Here is an 18,214-nt window from a genome sequence, read left to right on the forward strand (position 1 = left end):
TTTAGAGGAATTTTTTTTTTCTTTTTGCCAGAAAGAAAAAAACAAAGCAAAACACGAAATAATAGCTGGACTTTATTTGTAATGATTGTGAAGAATCTTCACATCACTTAAAAATACTTTGTTCCAAGAGTTGTTCTATCAGGAGGTCCTGAGTTCAGTGATTCTACAAGGTTGAGTCCTGCATTTAAGTGTCCTTCTTCTCAGGGCACCTGGGAGGCTCAGCGGTTGGGCGTCTGCCTTTGGCTCAGGTTGTGATCCCGGGATCCTGGGATCGAGTCCCACATTGGGCTCCCTGCAGATTCCCTCTGGCTGTGTCTTCTGCTTCTCTCTCTCTCGTGAATAAATAAATAAAATGAATGAATAAATAAAAATGTTTTTAAAAAAAGAAAAAATAAGTGCCCTCTTCTGAGAAGCTTCCCTGACCCCCTAGGAAGTGAAGCAGGGTAAAGTGTTCCCCAGCTTCTTCTTGCACATGCAATTAGACAGACTTATCTTGACTTATACTTCCGCCTCCTGTCCTGGGGTGTGGGTTTCTTGAAGGCAGGGATTGTGTCCTAGTTGAACTCTGTGTCCCCTCAGTTTTTTCCACAAAGAACCCCAGACTTCATGATCAGAAGTAAGAAATGGTTTCCCTTCCACCTTTTTTTTTAAAGATTTTATTTATTTATTTATGAGAGACAGAGAGAGAGAGAGAGAGAGAGAGACCTAAGCAGAGGGAGAAGCAGACTCCATGCAGGGAGCCTGCTGTGGGACTCGATCCCGGGTCTCCAGGATCATGCACTGAGCCAAAGGCAGTGGCTCAACCTCTGAGCCACCCAGGCATCCCTTCCCTTCCATTTTTATTTTTATTTTTTAAAGATTTTATTTATTCATTCATAGACACAGAGAGAGAGAGGCAGAGACACAGGCAGAGGGAGAAGCAGGCTCCAGGCAGGGAGCCCGATGTGAGACTCGATCCCGGGTCTCCAGGATCACACCCCAGGCTGCAGGCGGCGCCCAACCACTGCGCCACCGGGGCTGCCCACCCTTCCACTTTTAAATCACCCATCCGTGTCAGTAGAACATGTCCCTAAGTATGTCTGTCTTCAAGTTTGACCACAGTGGTTCGTGATGTCAACTGTTCACACCCCCCCACCCCTCTCCGCAGGAAGGAGATTGAAATCACGGGTTCAGTTGGCCAGACTCTTAAAAGCTAAAGGGGAGGGGGCAACAGAAAGGGTTTTGATAAGTCAAATGCCCGCTTGAGAAAGCTCTACACATTTTTCTTCTTCTAATTGTTTGCTCACACTCGCTGTTCTGATGAGAAAGCACGCGTTTCTAATGATTAACACACTCTGGGTGGTGGGAAGTGTGCTGCATTAACAATATGGGGCCTGTATACCTTTACACGCTCGTCGGTAACGAACGTCAAGATAAATAGTTTCTGTGATGAGTAACTAGGTTCCTGAGATAAGTCCTTCCTCCTATTATAGCTGATAACGCGGGACTGTCCGAGGCCGTGGGGCTGCCTGCGAGGGGTTTGGCCCCGATGGGAACGCGCCTCCGTGGGCCGCCCCAGGTGCTTTACCTGCAGCGCTAATACCTGGGGAGCCCACTCCGAAGTGGTGGTTACTGCCCCTGCCACCGCCCAGCCTCTCATGTCAACAATAACTCTGTTTTCCAAAGGGGGAAAAAATACCTTGGAAATTGCAGCTCCTCTTCTCCCGAGGTGGGCCGGCCTCACCTGTCCTCTGGCGCCAGGGCCTGGGCTGCTGCACGCTCGCCAGTTGCGGGACGACGGGATGCAGGGCATGACCGAGTGTGGGGACTGATGAAGTGGCCCGTGGGAGGGGAGCCCCTCAGCGACGGCCAGAGCCAGGCATCCGGTGCCCGGGAGGAGGGGTAGCACGCCCGGCAGTCGGGGGCCGCCCCAGCCGTCGGGCCCTCGGGAAGGGGGGCTGCGGAGCCCCCGAGTCTGCACGGGCCGCAGAGTGCAGCGGGCCTGACCCCTCGGAGGCCGGGCGCCGCGGTGCTCAGGGGGCACGGGCAGACGCGACGGCAGCAAGCAGCTCTGAAAAAGCATCTTTAAAAATTTTTTTTTCTTGCCGGGTGCTGTGGGAGGGCCTGTGGGAGCTCCAGCTGTAGGGTCCCCCCCACCCCGTCCCCACGGAGCGCGGACGAGGCACAGGGATTACGGTACTTGGAGAAAACCGGGAGGTCACAGCAGCGGTCCTCGGTCAGACACCACCGAAGCCCCGATCCTCCGTCAGAGGCCTCAGAAGGCGGGGTTCTCCCTCAGACACCACGGAAGGCGCGGTCCTCCGTCAGGCACCTCGGAAGGTGTGGTCCCCCGTCAGGCGCCAGGGAAGGCGCGGTCCTCTGTTAGACACCACTGAAGCCACTGAAGCCCCGATCCTCCATCAGAGGCCTCGGAAGGCGCGGTCCTCTGTCAGCCACCACGGAAACCACGAGGAGGGCAACGGTACAAAATAAGAAACCACAAGCTACCAGCTCAATATAGGTAGTGGACACGTTCACCCATTCTTGCAATTCCTGAAGCAGCAGAGGAGCCAGGGAATAGGCAGATTTAAAAGGCTTTCTATCTTCTTACTGCCTCTGGACGTAGGCAGCACAAGGGCAACACAAGGGGGGGATGAAAAAATATCCCACCCCTTAGTAAGAAAGGTGGAGAGGATGCGTGAAAACAGGACCTGCATTTCTTCCTTGGCAGTTGGCCAGCACCCGTCTCTCTCTCTCTTTCTCTCTCTGTCTCTGTTTTTCTCTCTCTCTCTGTCTCTGTCTCTCTCTCACACACACACACACACTGAGTTAGGCATAAAAATCTGAAAATGATACACCCCATTCTTTTTCTGACCACTAGACAAAATATAACCTTTGTTTGGAAGAAGTATCTTCAACATCCCCAAAGAGAAGAAGGCTGGAGAAGTCAAATTCTGTTTTAGGATTGGAACATGGCTTGGTGCTGGAAAACTGGGATATTTCTGTCATGTTCTAAATGAAAATAAAGGTGCATCATATGCAAACGAAGAGGAAGAAATCGCTTAATGAAATAGCTCCCAAAATTATGCTGGCCAGCAGATAATCCCCTGGCTCTTTCATCTTTCCAAAAGATGGGAGCAATAAATGCACTTTGAGGAGTCTGTATCCCTCCCACCCATTCTGAAATTGTTTGCAACATTAACGTGTATAATAATTGTTTTTGGGATCAGTCTCGGTGGGGGGAGGATTTTAGGTTTTCCTCAAAAGAGTGATAATTAAATGACCAAAACTTCCTCTCTCTCTCTTTCTCTCTCTCATACACACAAACCCAAAAAATGTACAGTGGAACCAAACTGCCATAACAGAGTGATCAGTTTAAAGCAAGATGCTGATCCTGTGTTTGCTGGAATGAAAATATGATAAAACCCAGTAGAGCAAAGTATACTTTGTTTAGCAATCACCCCAAGCATCTGCAGAGACAGTTCCTGGAATCTGCTCTGAGTGCTACAACATGTATGTTTTGGGGACATTTGCCCCAGCTCCTTGTGACAACAATTTATGGGGCACATTTAGGTGGATTTACATCAACTGCTGCCCAAAGCCTGACTTGTCACACCGCACAACACTGGAGATGTTCCCATAGAGAAGAACACGACCTCCTATTGTCACTAAACCACTAAGGAGTGTTGGGGTGAGCATTGTCCCCCGGGAGAGTAATTTTCACAAGGTAGAGCCTGCATTTGTCTTGTTCACCATTACGTCCCAGTCTGGCACTCATGCTCACCAAATAATCAGTTCTTAAAAATTATCTATTTACTTAATGAGTGAAATACTTTTTTTTTTTTTCGAATTTATTCATTTATTTTAGAGAAACAGAGGGAGAGAGTAGGGGGAGGGACAGAGGGAGAGAATCTTTAAGCTGACATCCACCAAGTGCAGAGTCTGACACGGGGCTCGATCCCACGACCCAGGAGATCATGACCTGAGCCAAAACCAAGAGTCAGCCGCACAACTGAGCCACCCAGGTGCCCATGATTGAAATTCTTTTGATCAGAAGAGACTAACTGGTTCAAATTCTTTCTTTCTTTCTTCTTTCTTTCTTTCTTTCTTTCTTTCTTTCTTTCTTTTCTCAAGATTTATTTATTTATTTATTTATTTATTTATTTATTTATTTATGAGGCAGAGACACAGGCAGAGGGAGAAGCAGGCTCCATGCCAGGAGCCCAAAGTGGGACTCGATCCTGAGACCCCAGGATTCGCCCTGGGCCAAAGGCAGGCACCAAACCGCTGAGCTACCCAGGGATCCCCTCAAATTATTTCTAATGGAGATGTTGGAGGATGTGTTTTCCTGATCCCAGACCCTGATTGTAGTTTTGTGTAGTTTTAATACTCTTGCTTTTCTTCTTCTCCGCAGAAGCAATGTGGTATCACCAGGCAGGGGCCCTCTGTTTATTGTTTTTTCATTTGTGTGCTATTTTTTACTTTACAGAGGGGATTTCCCATCCACTCTCTCTATTTCATCCTCACAAAACCTATCTCATGTATTTTTAGGTGAGAAAATAAGTCTTAGAGAATTAAGTGGTTTGACCAAGCTCTCACAGCTGGAAAGTGTAGAAAACTGTGTCTTGAATCCTTCTTTGTACTATGAGTTCAATGCTCTCTTGACCACAATCACTATGTCCTGGACTCATAGAAATAAAGTTAGTCACAGGCTCCTATCACTGCTAATCAATGCTCAGCAGTTTAGCGCCGCCTTCCGTCCAGGGCCTGATCCTGGAGACCCAGGATCGAGTCCAGCATCGGGCTCCCTGTATGGAGCCTGCTTCTCCCTCTGCCTGTGTCTCTGCCTCTCTCTCTCTCTCTCTCTGTCTCTCATGCATAAATAAATAAAATCTTTAAAAAAAGATCGATGCGGGGATCCCTGGGTGGCGCAGCGGTTTGGCGCCTGCCTTTGGCCCAGGGCGCGATCCTGGAGACCCGGGATCGAATCCCACGTCAGGCTCCCGGTGCATGGAGCCTGCTTCTCCCTCTGCCTGTGTCTCTGCCTCCCTCTCTCTCTCTGTGATGACTATCATAAATAAATAAAAATTAAAAAAAAAATGTTTGAACTTTAAAAAAAAAAAAAAAAAAAGATCGATGCGTGCTAACTTCCTAAGCATCAGCCAGCTATCCAGAGTTCCATGGAATGGCCACTTAATTTGTTAAAAGTAAGTCAAATTAATTTCATTTAGAAAATTCTCACACCTCTTGTAATTTGGAGATAGCCTAGAGCTTGAGAGAGAATTTTTTAGCCTGAGCCCTGTTTTCTCATCTATAAGTGGAAAAAATGGTACCAGTTCTGCTAACTTCAAAGACATGTTCTGTCCATCAAATCTAAGGCAAAATACAAACATTTAGCAAACTACTACACAACATATCAACGTGAGGTGTTCTTTCTATAAATGAGTAGCGTAAATCTAAATATGGCCACCGCATGTGGAGAAAAACAGCGTCTTTGGCTGGTGGTTATTACAAAATGAAGAGCGAACTGTTGTTACAAGTAGCCATGGCAATGGATCAATATGCTCTTCACATTCAGACCATCGATGATGTGAACTGTATGTGAAACGAGTGTGGTTTTTGTCACTGAAGAATGTGGTCCCCTGGAGAACGAGATGACATAAGAATAAAATGCTCACTATGACACAGCACATTTCATTCTAATCCTCATGGCAGTCCTGTGAGGGAGGTCATGTTCTTGGTTCATTTTCCAGTTATGGAAATTGAACGTTTAGAGAGTTTGTGGGAAAATTGTCCAAATCATAAAGTAAATGTAGATTAGCCTCAAGACCATGGTTGATGATTGTTCAGTTCAAAGTCTAGCACAGTTTGGACTTCCAGTTAACTCTGATGACAAATAATGGCATGTGCCTCTATCTTTAGAAGCCATCGGTGCTGGCATGCTAATTGTCTTTTATATAAATCTTCTCAGTTTGGCAACTTGCTAGCTTGCTAATATCTATATACTATTTCAGCTGTGGGTCAATGTATTCAACTCTAGATACATAAGCATGGGCTATTTGGGGTCATTCTAATGGGGTCTACTGAGGACGGTGTGAGGCACCTGTACCTCCCACAAGCAAACTCTAATAGCGCTGTTAATGTCAGACCGATCTAATGGAGGGCCTTTTCCTAGCAGCTCATTGATTATAAATACTACTCTTAAGTATTCATATGTGGCCTAAAAAAGTATTTCTCCAAATGAAAATAATGATATTCAGGAGCAGTGATGTAATTTCTGAGCATTTGCGCTATGACGACCATTGGCGGAGACTTCTTGCTCATAGTGAGTACTCTTAGGTAGAAAATTATGAAGAAGCAAAAAAAAAAAAAAAATGTAGCGAATAACAGTGTCATTCCTTTCTATTTCTTTTATAGGTTGATGACCAAATGAAGCTGCTCCAGAATTGCTGGAGTGAGCTCTTAATTCTCGACCACATTTACCGACAAGTGGTACATGGAAAAGAAGGGTCAATCTTCCTGGTTACTGGGCAACAAGTGAGTAGAGAGACCACCCCCACCCCCCAAAAATGTCTTTTATTAAGCATGTTCAGAATGGCAGGAATTTAACTAGGTCAGAAGCACTCTGGTGCTTTGAAAGGGAAAGATTGGCTGCAAATAATTTAGAAAAGCTGACTTGGTGCACTCTGTTCCTACACTGATGATTACGGTTAAACTTGTAAAAGCAAACATAATCACAAACATTCTGCTGCTTTCACTCTGCTGGGATTGAAAGTTGTGCTTTGAAGGGTCAAAACAACCGCTAAATCAGAATTCATGATTAGTACCCAGCATTTTTTCCTCACGTTTCTGCATCTACCACACTTGTTTTATCAGCTATTTAAAAAGCTTATAAATTGTGGAATCCTTACTATTTTGGCATCGTAGTGGTGGAAGAGACCGATTCAAATATCACATATAAACTAAATAGTTGGCAGCAAGGCAAGCAAGGGAAAAGGGATAAGAGTTCCAATTTTTAAGAGCCAGCCATTATTTAAAGGGAAAATAGAAAAAAAATTACTGTTAGTTCCTACTCCTTTCTGAGTAGATATCTGGTCAGCCAACAGATATTCATTGAATATCCAGTAGTGTTGCCCATCACTATTTTAGGGCTTTGGCGTGCACTAGTGAGCAACACAGAACAGGACGCTTCCCTCGTGACACTTAACATCATAGCAGGGAGGAGCTGACTGTAACGAATAATTCCATAGCAAACCTATATATAAGACACGTATAATGTGTTAGAGGTCAAAGTGCTGTTGAAGAAAAGAAGAAAAGGGAAAAAGAGAAAGTGCCGTGTAAAATGGAATCAGCTCACATCCACGGGTGTATGTCGCATTGTGACCCAAGACTTTGTAGTGTAAATAAGAGTAGTTGGTTTCCTCTTATTGAGGAGGTGACCTTTTAACAAAGACTTGAAGGAGGAGAGATAGTTGTTGGCCTCATGGGTAGCTGGGGAACAGAAAGTACTCAATGCGCCTAGGTCCAACTTTATAGGATTTTGGCATGTCCGTCCCATTTCTTAGCCTTCATTCGATAACTGATGTGTTATTAAAATAAATGCATGGAACATAGTGATTCCCTAAGTCCATTGGGTCATTTCTATTCAGGCATCGCTGCAGCGTTCAGTACTCCCGTACTTGAGTACTCGGGCACCGTGGTCTTTTACATCCAGCAGTAAATGTTTATGTGCTGTGAAACCACAGCAGTGCATATTTAAAAATGAAAGGCTGTCTCCACACCATTTGCTGTATTATTAATAAATCACATTTTCCCAATCAAATTAAAGGCAAGCGCGATCGCAGAGATTTTGCAAATTGGATCAATTCAACCATCGCCATCACTGTCTGGTCCCTGCTTTCTGTACATCTCATGAGAAAAGCCTTCTAGATGAGAAAATAAAGTCCCATGGGCTTGACTGCCTGTACTTTCAAATTTTTGTTTAGTGTTTTCGCCCAGTGACCCAAGTCTCGGGGAGGAAATGTACCCATTTCTAGAGTTTAGTCACTGGTGTGCCTCCCAGCCCCCTCCCCCAGCCACCCACCCCTGCCCAACGAGGAACTGCATTAGAAGGAGCCTCAGCCCACAAATTAATTTGATTTCATTTCCTTCTGAGTCTCAGAAATCAAATGTGTTTGTGCCGTTCTTTCTCCAAGCACTTCCATCCTTGCTCTTTAGAAATCTTCCTTATTTCACATTTCATTTTGCCTTAAGTGCTGTCCCCCGCTAAAGGTAATTACCATTTAAAAAGTAGAGAAAGTGCATTTCTTGTCTGTCTGATTTTCAAAACCAGGAACAGTCAGAAATAGATGGTATTTATCATCTTTAGTATCAATTATTGCTACTTCATGTTTTGCCATCACAGCAGAATAAAGAAGTCCCTAGTGGAGAACTAGTGCTTCCCTCACACCTCTCCCGCCCCCCAGCCTCTTCTAGCTCCCTCCTCTGCCCTTGTAGAGCAAGTCTCATTGCGATCAAACCCCTCCCCTACCTTTTTCCCTCCAATCCCATGGCTAGCCTAGTAATGATGCATTATAACCAGACATTCTTATTTATGAAAATTATGGAACAAACCTTGTATTGTCTTTTGTGGAATAGGCTAGACAAAACATTTTGAATGTATCTCTGTGCTTCCTGTAATTAATTTCTTTCTTTCTTTCTTTCTTTCTTTCTTTCTTTCTTTCTTTCTTTCATTCATTGGCTTTATTAAGTGATTCATGAATTGGGCAGCATTCCATCTAGCAAGTAGGGAGATACTCCTACAATTTCTTTCTCTTTTCTTTTCTCTTCTTTTCTTTTTTGTGAAGGAGAGAGAGACTATTAAGCAGGCTTGATCTCAGGACCCTGAAATCATGACCTGAGCCCAAACCAAGAGTCCAATACTTAACTGACTGAGCCACCCAGGCACCCCCATTCTGCAATTTCTTTTCTTTCTTTTTTTTAAGATTTATTATTATTATTATTATTATTATTATTATTATTTATTTATTTATTTATTCATGAGAGATACACAGAGAGGGGGGCAGGGACATTGGTAGAGGGAGAAGCAGGCTGGGAGCCCGATGCAGGGACTCGATCCCGGGATCACGACCTGAGCCAAAAGCAGATGTTTGACCACTGAGCCACTCAGGTGCCCCCATCTTGCAATTTCTTAAATAAAAGTGAAAGAAGTACTATAAGGAAGACCTTTCAAAAGCATGCAACCTTTGCAACAGAATGAGAAAGATATTTGAATGTGGAGTCCTAGACATAATTTACATCTCCATCTCCATGCCCCTATTTAGTGCTGAATATATTAGGCGCATGATAAATATTAGTTGCTGGTACTAAATTAGAACCATCCTATCCTAAGTTAAGAGCTTAATTAAAACAAGTTAACTTGGACTCCACACCCCAAGTATTCATCCCCAACGTGTTCCTACATCTCATCTGTACCTTCTTATACCTTCCCAGTTGCTTTCATGAGGCTGAGACACATTAAGAAGCTGCTTTTCACTGCAGTAGACGTGTACTGCTTCCCACCCCAAGATGCAGGGGGAGATATGTGAAAATGCTAGGTATAATCTTCTTAGAATGGTAAATACCTCTCTGATTGCAAGTGTGGGCAAACCTAGATTGTTGTTGTTGTTAAAACAACAATAACAGCAATAAATTATTTGAAGCATGCTAATTTTAGGAAGATGGTTAAAATAATGACGAGGACAGAAATGACTGTATGAAATGTAAGAGTAGAGCAATATTCTGGGGGGAGAGGAAAGATTCTCTTTTTTAAGATCTTATTTACTTATGAAAGAGAGAGCGTGTGAGAGCAGGGAGAGGAACAGAGGCAGAGGGAAAAGCAGACTTTGCATTGGTCTTAAAGCGCAGTGTGGGGCTCGATCTCAGTGCCCTGAGATCACGACCTGAGCTGACACCAAGAGTTGGTCGCACAACTGACTGAGCCTTCCAGGCACCCCGAGGGGGGTGAGGAGATATGATTTTTATTTTTTATTTTTTTTTAATTTTTATTTATTTATGATAGTCACACACACACAGAGAGAGAGAGAGAGAGAGAGGCAGAGACACAGGCAGAGGGAGAAGCAGGCTCCATGCACCGGGAGCCCGACGTGGGATTCGATCCCAGGTCTCCAGGATCGCGCCCCGGGCCAAAGGCAGGCGCTAAACCGCTGCGCCACCCAGGGATCCCGAGATATGATTTTTAAAAGGTAGTTAAAGAAAGCAAAAAAAAAAAAAAAAAAAGGAGCAAACTTCTTTTACTTTATAGTCTAACAACAATCAAACTATAGGTGGAGTATATTTTCATTACCAGTGCAGGCTGCTTGCTCTCTGCTACGAAAATGGTGTCCACACGTGTGTGTGTGTAACACACATTAGTCTAGTTTAGAATCGAACTGACCTGTGTTCGAGCCCCCAGTCCACAGCTTACGAGCTCTGCCTTCTGAGGAGCTGCCCTCACCTTTCAAGTTGCAGTGTCCTCACCTCTCCAGTGAGGGCTCTGGGAAATCTGCCTCTGAGAAGTGCGATGGGAATTACAAGAAATAGTTCTGTAAAGTGCGGACGTGAAGATAAGAAGCTGTCAAAACTAAGCTAACATGAAGCTGACATTTAGGACGTCAGCATCCCTATGAAGAAAGTGCTGTTTATTACTATTATCATCCCCATTTTACAGATGAGGAATCGAGAACAAAGAGAGGTGAAGTAGGTGAGGCAAGGTCAAAGCACACCAATAAAAAAGGTAGAACTTTCTGATCGAGGCCACCTGGTGCCAAAGTTCGCATTTTTTTAAGACTTTATTTATTTATTTTAGAGAGAGAGAGAGAAAGAGCCAAGGGAGGAGCAGAGAGAGAGGGACAAGCAGACTCCACGCTGAGCACAGAGCCTGACACAGGGCTCGATCTCACCACCCTGAGAAACCAAGAGTCAGGTGATCATCCAGCTGAGCCATGCGGGCTTCCCAAAGTGTGTGTTCTTAACCAACGCACCATACTGCTTTTCCGTATGACTCTCAGATGCTGCAGAGCTTGCTTTCACCATAAGCTCCCAGTTTGGTCTTCACATAGTTTCTGTGCATGGCAGTTTCTGTGGAACTTCCAAGCAGAACATTCATTTCTTCTTTATTGAGCCTATATATATATGAATTTTTTTTAAAGATTTTATTTATTTATTTATTCATGAGAGACACAGAGAGAGAGGCAGAGACCCAGGCAGAGGGAGAAGCAGGCTCCATGCAGGAGCCCGATGCGGGACTCGATCCCGGGTCTCCAGGATCAGGCCCTGGGCTGAAGGCAGCGCCAAACCGCTGAGCCATCCAGGCTGCCCAAATGTTTTTGTTTTATTGATATATATGTATTTTTTGGTGTGACATTATAAACACATAATAAGAATAAATCACTAGAGATAGTTTAATGTGATTATCACTTAATGTTCTAAAATCATTTCTGCATTAAGAAAATGCTAGAAAGAAGAAAAAGGGTCATTCATAATGCCAACACCCTAAATCAACTGTTTCTGTTGAGTTTTCTTCCTAAATGTGAAGTTTTCTTACTTTTTTCCTAAATGAAATAGTCCATCTGCCACCGAAACACACTGACCTACTACCACAGATTTGTGCAGCGTGTGAACTTTGAGACAATGATATAGAGGCCTCGAGTCATGATGTGGATATCATGGTGAGAAAATTAAACAGCATTGTTTCAAAGGAACATGCAAAATACCCCAATGGCAGCTAAACGGTCCCCTAGAGGAGAAAAACAACCTGATTCATTTAATCTAGCAATATTTGCAAAGGCCTAATCATTGAAGGGACGTCAAAGATGGGGGGGGCAGTCTACACAGCCCTGCACTCAGTGGTGATAAGAGGAGTGATTTATCATCTAACGACTGAGCCTTGCCTAGTGCTGTGCACTGTGCACTTTCACAGGTAGGCCGCATGACACAGGTTCAGATAAGGTGGAAGGAAGGTTCAGAGGAGGAAGTGCAAAGGGAGTCAGATGGGCATTCCAAGCTGCCCAGATTCCATATCTAGAAGGAAGTGCCTTCTTTCTTTTTTTAAAAAATTGTTTACTTCTTTGTTCATGAGAGACAGAGAGAGAGGCAGAGACACAGGCAGAGGGAGAAGCAGGCTCCATGCAGGGAGCCCGACGTAGGACTCGATCCCGGGACTCCGAGGTCACGCCCTGAGCTGAAGGCAGACACTCAACCGCTGAGCCCCACAGCCGCCTGGAAGTGCCTTATTTCTAAAGTGACGGTGTTGGACCAAACTCTATGCAGGTTGAGACAGACACCAGTGCTTAAATCCTTCTGGGGTTAGAGGAGCAGTGGACAAGGAATTTCTGGATAAAACTTTAAACTCCACCACCTTTTCCAGCCTCAACCAGAAGAAAAACACAGTACTCCCCAGTCATTCATTAGAAATTTCCAGGGTTGGGGATCCCTGGGTGGCGCAGTGGTTTGGCGCCTGCCTTTGGCCCAGGGCGTGATCCTGGAGACCCGGGATCGAATCCCACGTCGGGCTCCCGGTGCATGGAGCCTGCTTCTCCCTCTGCCTATGTCTCTGCCTCTCTCTCTCTCTCTCTCTCTCTCTCTCTCTGTGACTATCATAAATAAATAAAACAAAACAAAACAAAAAAAATTAAAAAAAAAAAAAAGAAATTTCCAGGGTTGCTTATAGAATTTTCCCAACTGCCCGGTGTGATGATTTCTTCTAGAATAAATGAGAATGTTTATGCTGAGCATTTTAAGGTTAAGAAGTAGCAGTACTAAATATGCTTCAGTCCATATTATCAGCACTAGAGTCCTGGCTCAGGGTCAGCCTGAGCATGCACATAGTGTTCGCACAATGCTTGAAAGCAACTTTGCCAGCCAGGGTAAGGAATGCAATGCCCCAGGTGCTGCTTGGCCCAGTATTCTGACATTTTCCTCCTGAATGCAGCTCATAGTAAATAACGTGATGTGTTTATTATGACAGAGAAGGAAGAAAGAGAGTAGACACATTTTTTTTTTTTAATGAGGAGGATCTCCAGGGAACCGCTACTTGGAGCTTGAAGAGAAAGAAAAAAGTTAAGACAAAATAGCACAATTTTTCTCAAAAGTCCAGTGGCTAGCGTGGTGCCCAGCACATTATGTTGGCTCAATAAATGTTTGCAGAATTGGGTCCCTTCATAGTTCATCGAGAACTAGAGTAATTGAAATAATCCCACTACAAAGAACAGCCCGGGGCATCACTACCTAGCATTAAAATGAGGATTTGGTGCTTCACACCAAATTTCCTACTTACACTTGAGGTCAGCTACAATGCTTTCATTATGTCTTTTAATCAGACATCTGTATAAGCCTATGTTAAATAATCTTGTTAAGCAAAAAGGGAATAATGATTATCAGTAATATTACTAATAGTGTTATCAGTAACCTACTTAATAATTAGTATTATCAGGAATATCAAATTGATTCTGCATTTTTAATATATTCAAATTATAACAAGAATTCATTTCTCTCCAGTATTTTTAAAGTAACATGCACATAAAATATACATGTGTATGTGTATATATAGATACTTATATATATCTATATAGATACATATATATCTATATATACACACATAAAATAACAACAGAGTTTTGAAGTGGGATCACTTTAGTATTTGCATATTGTAGCTAATTAACAGCCACTGTAACATCATCCTAAGGGAAAGGTCTACTGGCAACTTATTCATTATCTCCTATTATTGTGTATCATATTAAAATGACAGGCATCTTACAATGTACAAGTCATCAAAAATTTCAGTTATTAGAACTAAAAGCAATTTAGCTAAAACTGTTTCTACCTTCATGATGAGTGAAATTTATCCAAAGGGGACATCGGCTTATAGTATTTCTTCAATATCTGCCTTGAATTTAATGGCACAAAGATTACATGTAAGAGAGCAATAAATTAATTTTACTAAGTACATAAAAGACAAGGCCAGCTGCTCCTGAAATGAGCACAAACTCTGCATTCAACAATGAAAATATAATTATGTTTGTAATAAAATATAAGGAAGTTGCAGATCTGTGTGCTGTATCAGGAATAAATCACCTATCCTCCTTCAGAGCCATGCAATCTGATAAATTATCCTTGAAGGAAATGTTATCGGGGCTCCCATTTAATAAGCATGTTTGAGCTTTCAAATTAGCATGTAAATAAATGTATAGCTATAAAGTTGTTGGTATGCCAATTGATTTCCTGAAGTTCATCTCACTAGAGAGCTCACTAAATAGAATCTTACGAAACAATTTCAGTTCCTTTCGGGGATCGTGCACTCTATTTTCAAGTATAAAGTTCTAGGACTTGCACTTATTACGACACACCTGTTGGAACCTCATACATATCGAATTTAAATTAACCCATCTTTTAAAACCTGAGGTTCTGGTTAACGATGTACCACATTTTTTGAGCCTGAAATTCTAGGATTTGAACTTACTGCATACTTGTTAGAGCTATACATATATCAAAACTCAGTTAACTTTATCCTAAGACAAATTTATTAATGCCAGCATATTTGTGGTTTATTTAAGTGCACTTTCCTGTTTGAAGGCTTCACTTCACTGATTTTGACTAACGTGTCCTGCGTGCATTCTAAGCTACCGCTGCAGTGCTTGCAACAAGTGATTCCAAGCTTAAATTGGTAGTATTATCCCAAGTATTGCCATTTCCTGATAATCCCAGAAGGGGGGTGGGGGCACCTTATTATCCTCTAGCTTAACTACTTTATTTAAAGATCAGGGCACTAAGGAATGGAGACTCCACATGACTTGCCCAAGATGCTCTGCTTGTAAGTGGCCGCCTTGGCCCAGATCTCCTCCTGTGTTGTCCCAATTTTCTTCGGCCTCCATGACCCTGTAGGGTCTTCCTGCTGTCATCCACTTACCTATCCTGTTTGCCTCTGTAGGATTTCTATTATTCTTATCTGGGGGCAGTTAGACCATGTATAGTTTCTAAAGAATTTAGGGCTCGGGCACCACTTTCAACTAAGAAGAACTAACCTGGCATAGGTAGTGCTCCTGTAAGAGAACTGGCAAAAGGATAGTTGAGACACCCCTTTGGGGGCTACCGGGCCATCTTAATGTGTGCCACAGTGTTCATCTGCTTGTCCCCAGCAAGGGGTCAGGTTGCTTGTGTATTGGGCCTTTCTTTCACATATTCTGGAACAGAAACCAAAGGCATTCTTAGAGCGCTTGATGTTTGAATTCAGTGGACAGATGCCGGCACCTGGACAAAGCAGGTAGGACAGTGCTGTGTGCTTGATACAAGAGCAAACCTAGAACACACACTAACTGTGGCTTTTTCATGCATAGTTGACTCTATATAAACTGATTGACACCTTTGGGGGTCGTCTTTCCACTGACTCATAATTTTTCTCACTCTTGGAAAAGGTTTCTGTACACCCAGTATTCTCTAGTTAAAGCCGAAAATTCAACTCATCATATTTACACAATAAAAAAAAAATCCATTCTGCCTTGTTTTTAATTGCAAATTCTACTCTAGGGACTAGTTCTCCTGCTTAGGAGGCAGCCCTGTGCCTTCTCCTAGAGAAGCAAGTGCAGTCAATTATGGTAATGAAATGTCAATAAATATAAAAATTTAATACAGTCTGCTCCGGGTGAGTGGCAGATGAGGACTTGCCTCCCAGACAAATTTGCTGCTGCTGCAAATATTAAATGCACCTAAAAGAGTATCTGGTTGCCTGAGAGCTCTCCAGTACAAAAAGGATGGGAGCATCAGGTACCAACTGGGCTTTCCCATTATGCTATAATTGCAGCAGCAAAGCCAGTACCATCATTGACAGCCATCCCAACATCTTAACTTATTATTATAAGCTGAACTTTTTATGTCCCCATGAATAATCTAAGATTGGTGCATTGCAGCACATTTTCTTTGAAATGAAGGAGAAAATAAGCCCTTTTTTGTTATGTTTTCCAAATCGAGAAATTCTTCTTCTTCTTAATAACATCATTGCTGTCTTCCGAGAGAAATGTGTTAATAATCAATATGAAAATAGTTAGTAGTTGTTGCTTTTCAGGAAGCAGCCAGCTAAAGAATAATCTAAATGCGAGTCTTTCATCATCCACAAGCATGCATTCTTCAACAATGACTGCTTTAAAATACGGTCTCTTAAGAAAATAAAAATGGAAACCCATCTCTGCCTTCACTTCCCTCATGCACAAGGTGATGTCATCATGTGTGCATAGAATGCCGTTCTGGATTCACTTCTTATGGATAGTATAGTTGTTTTTTTTTAAAAACTTATTTTGTGAGAGTTAAAAATCTTAACCTTACACCATAATGTGATTTCACAGTTAAAAAAGATGAAGGTACATATACCTGTAAAATTTAGGTAGCCAAAATCTGTTCCCTACACAGCTTATCGAAACGATTAGATTTATCAGAATAATTGTGATATGTTTTAGAATGACAGCATGTCTCAAACTATTGTCATGGGGGATATCCCCTCCATTCCAAATCTAAAGTGCCATCCGGTTTTACCCACAATTCCTAAAAGTTTCAAATAAAAATATTGGTTTCTGATTCTTTTGTTCGTTTCTGATTCTGACAGTCCTTAAAACTGATTCTGTGTTGCAGGTGGACTATTCTATAATAGCATCCCAAGCCGGGGCCACCCTCAACAATCTCATGAGTCATGCACAGGAGTTAGTGGCAAAGCTTCGCTCTCTACAGTTTGATCAACGAGAGTTTGTGTGTCTGAAATTCTTGGTGCTCTTTAGTTTAGGTAAGGAATCCTTTTCTCATACTATAAACAACCAACTGTTACTAGATGGTGCCAAACTCTGAGTGTCTTGAAGTCCATACGTGCTTTTGTTCTACCAAGGTAATGCCTTCCTTTTCAAATCGCAAAATCTTCAAATGTGAATATATTTTTACGCATATATTTCGCCATGACTCATCGCCCGGGAGTACGTGGGTTGGGCCATGGAAAAGGAGTTATTGGCCTGGGGTCCTGAAGTTTCTCCCATAATGGACATAATGAGAAGGCAGCAGCCATAGAAAGCTGTGGCCCAAGGGGGAATGGAGCTCGCTTAGGAAAGACGCATGGTATCAAATTGTCGCCGTCCTTTCTGCTCTTGATGGTTTCTCTGTGCCTTTTCTTTTGTTAGAGCTTGCAAGCTACTGCTGTTTTTATTGTAAAATATGGATAGTAATTAAAAACCTGTTTCTTAAATCTCTATAAGGATTAACCAGAGAATGTTTGTAACCAGATGCATCACTATGCGAGTATAAAAGATGATGGTTGTCAAGGGGAAAGGATGCTTCTTTAGGAAAGCTTTGGAGAAGAAAGATAACTAAGCAAGACAGATTGGCTAAATCAAGGTTCTCAGTGAGTCAGTTGAGAAAAATCACCACTGCTTGGAATAAAAAAAGGATTAAGGAGATGGATTTTTATTGACTTCAAAGGAACAGATTTTTCTGCCTGTCCCATACTTGATTTCTGCATTTTGTTGGCTTAATAAAGCCAACTTAAATAAACTTTTTGCCAAGTCCATTTATTACGTATTGGCAGACAGCTGAGGGAGGCAACTTCCCCTGAATGAAAAAAAAATCCAGAAATCAGATTTACCAACATATGTTTTTTCTTTAGTCTTCAGTTATAAGATAGTTGTGAATTCATAGCCTAAGAAATAAAACAATAAAACAAACTGCAAAGTAAAACAGATGTGTCTACTCTCCAAATTTGGTACTTTTGTTTTAAAATTCCTCTTGACAGCACCGCACAACTGTTGCTAATAAAGGGATAGTTTGAAGTAATAGAACCAGAGTTAATTTTTCACATGTAGTCAACATTTAAAATAAAAAGAACGTTTTCATATTTTGGAAAATGTGATAAATATAGCAAAGAGAAATGTTACTGAAAATTTGAAAAGACAACAGAATTTCATAGATGTAGTGTTCAAAGGTTTACAATGCCAGGACTGGATCCTGTGTGGTTTCTGTACTAACCACTATAAATAGGAAAGTTCTATTCAAGTAAGTCTACATCTTTTCCTCATGAACAGTTTTTTAGAAAATCAAGAGGAAGATAGCACAGACCTACTTGCTATAATCTCAAAAATCATTCTGATTTATGGCAAGACCTTAGTCTTTTTTCAACTGGCACATTTGATCAGTAATTAAATGGAAAAAGTGGTAATATATGTGTAAGAAA

General features: G+C 42.3%; 1 protein-coding gene across 5 annotated transcripts in view; it reads left to right on the top strand.

The window, feature by feature from the left end:
- Positions 1-18,214, top strand: part of NR5A2 (nuclear receptor subfamily 5 group A member 2) — a 138,857-nt gene that overhangs the window by 67,104 nt on the left and 53,539 nt on the right. For all 5 annotated transcript variants that reach the window (XM_077902403.1, XM_077902399.1, XM_077902398.1 and 2 more), the window contains 2 exons: positions 6,397-6,516; positions 16,636-16,783. In XM_077902403.1, the coding sequence (XP_077758529.1) occupies positions 6,397-6,516; positions 16,636-16,783 (268 nt within the window). The remainder of the gene's footprint in view (positions 1-6,396; positions 6,517-16,635; positions 16,784-18,214) is intronic.

The sequence above is a fragment of the Canis aureus genome, chromosome 6 (genome assembly GCF_053574225.1).
Source record: "Canis aureus isolate CA01 chromosome 6, VMU_Caureus_v.1.0, whole genome shotgun sequence".
Taxonomy (NCBI): Eukaryota; Metazoa; Chordata; class Mammalia; order Carnivora; family Canidae; genus Canis; species Canis aureus.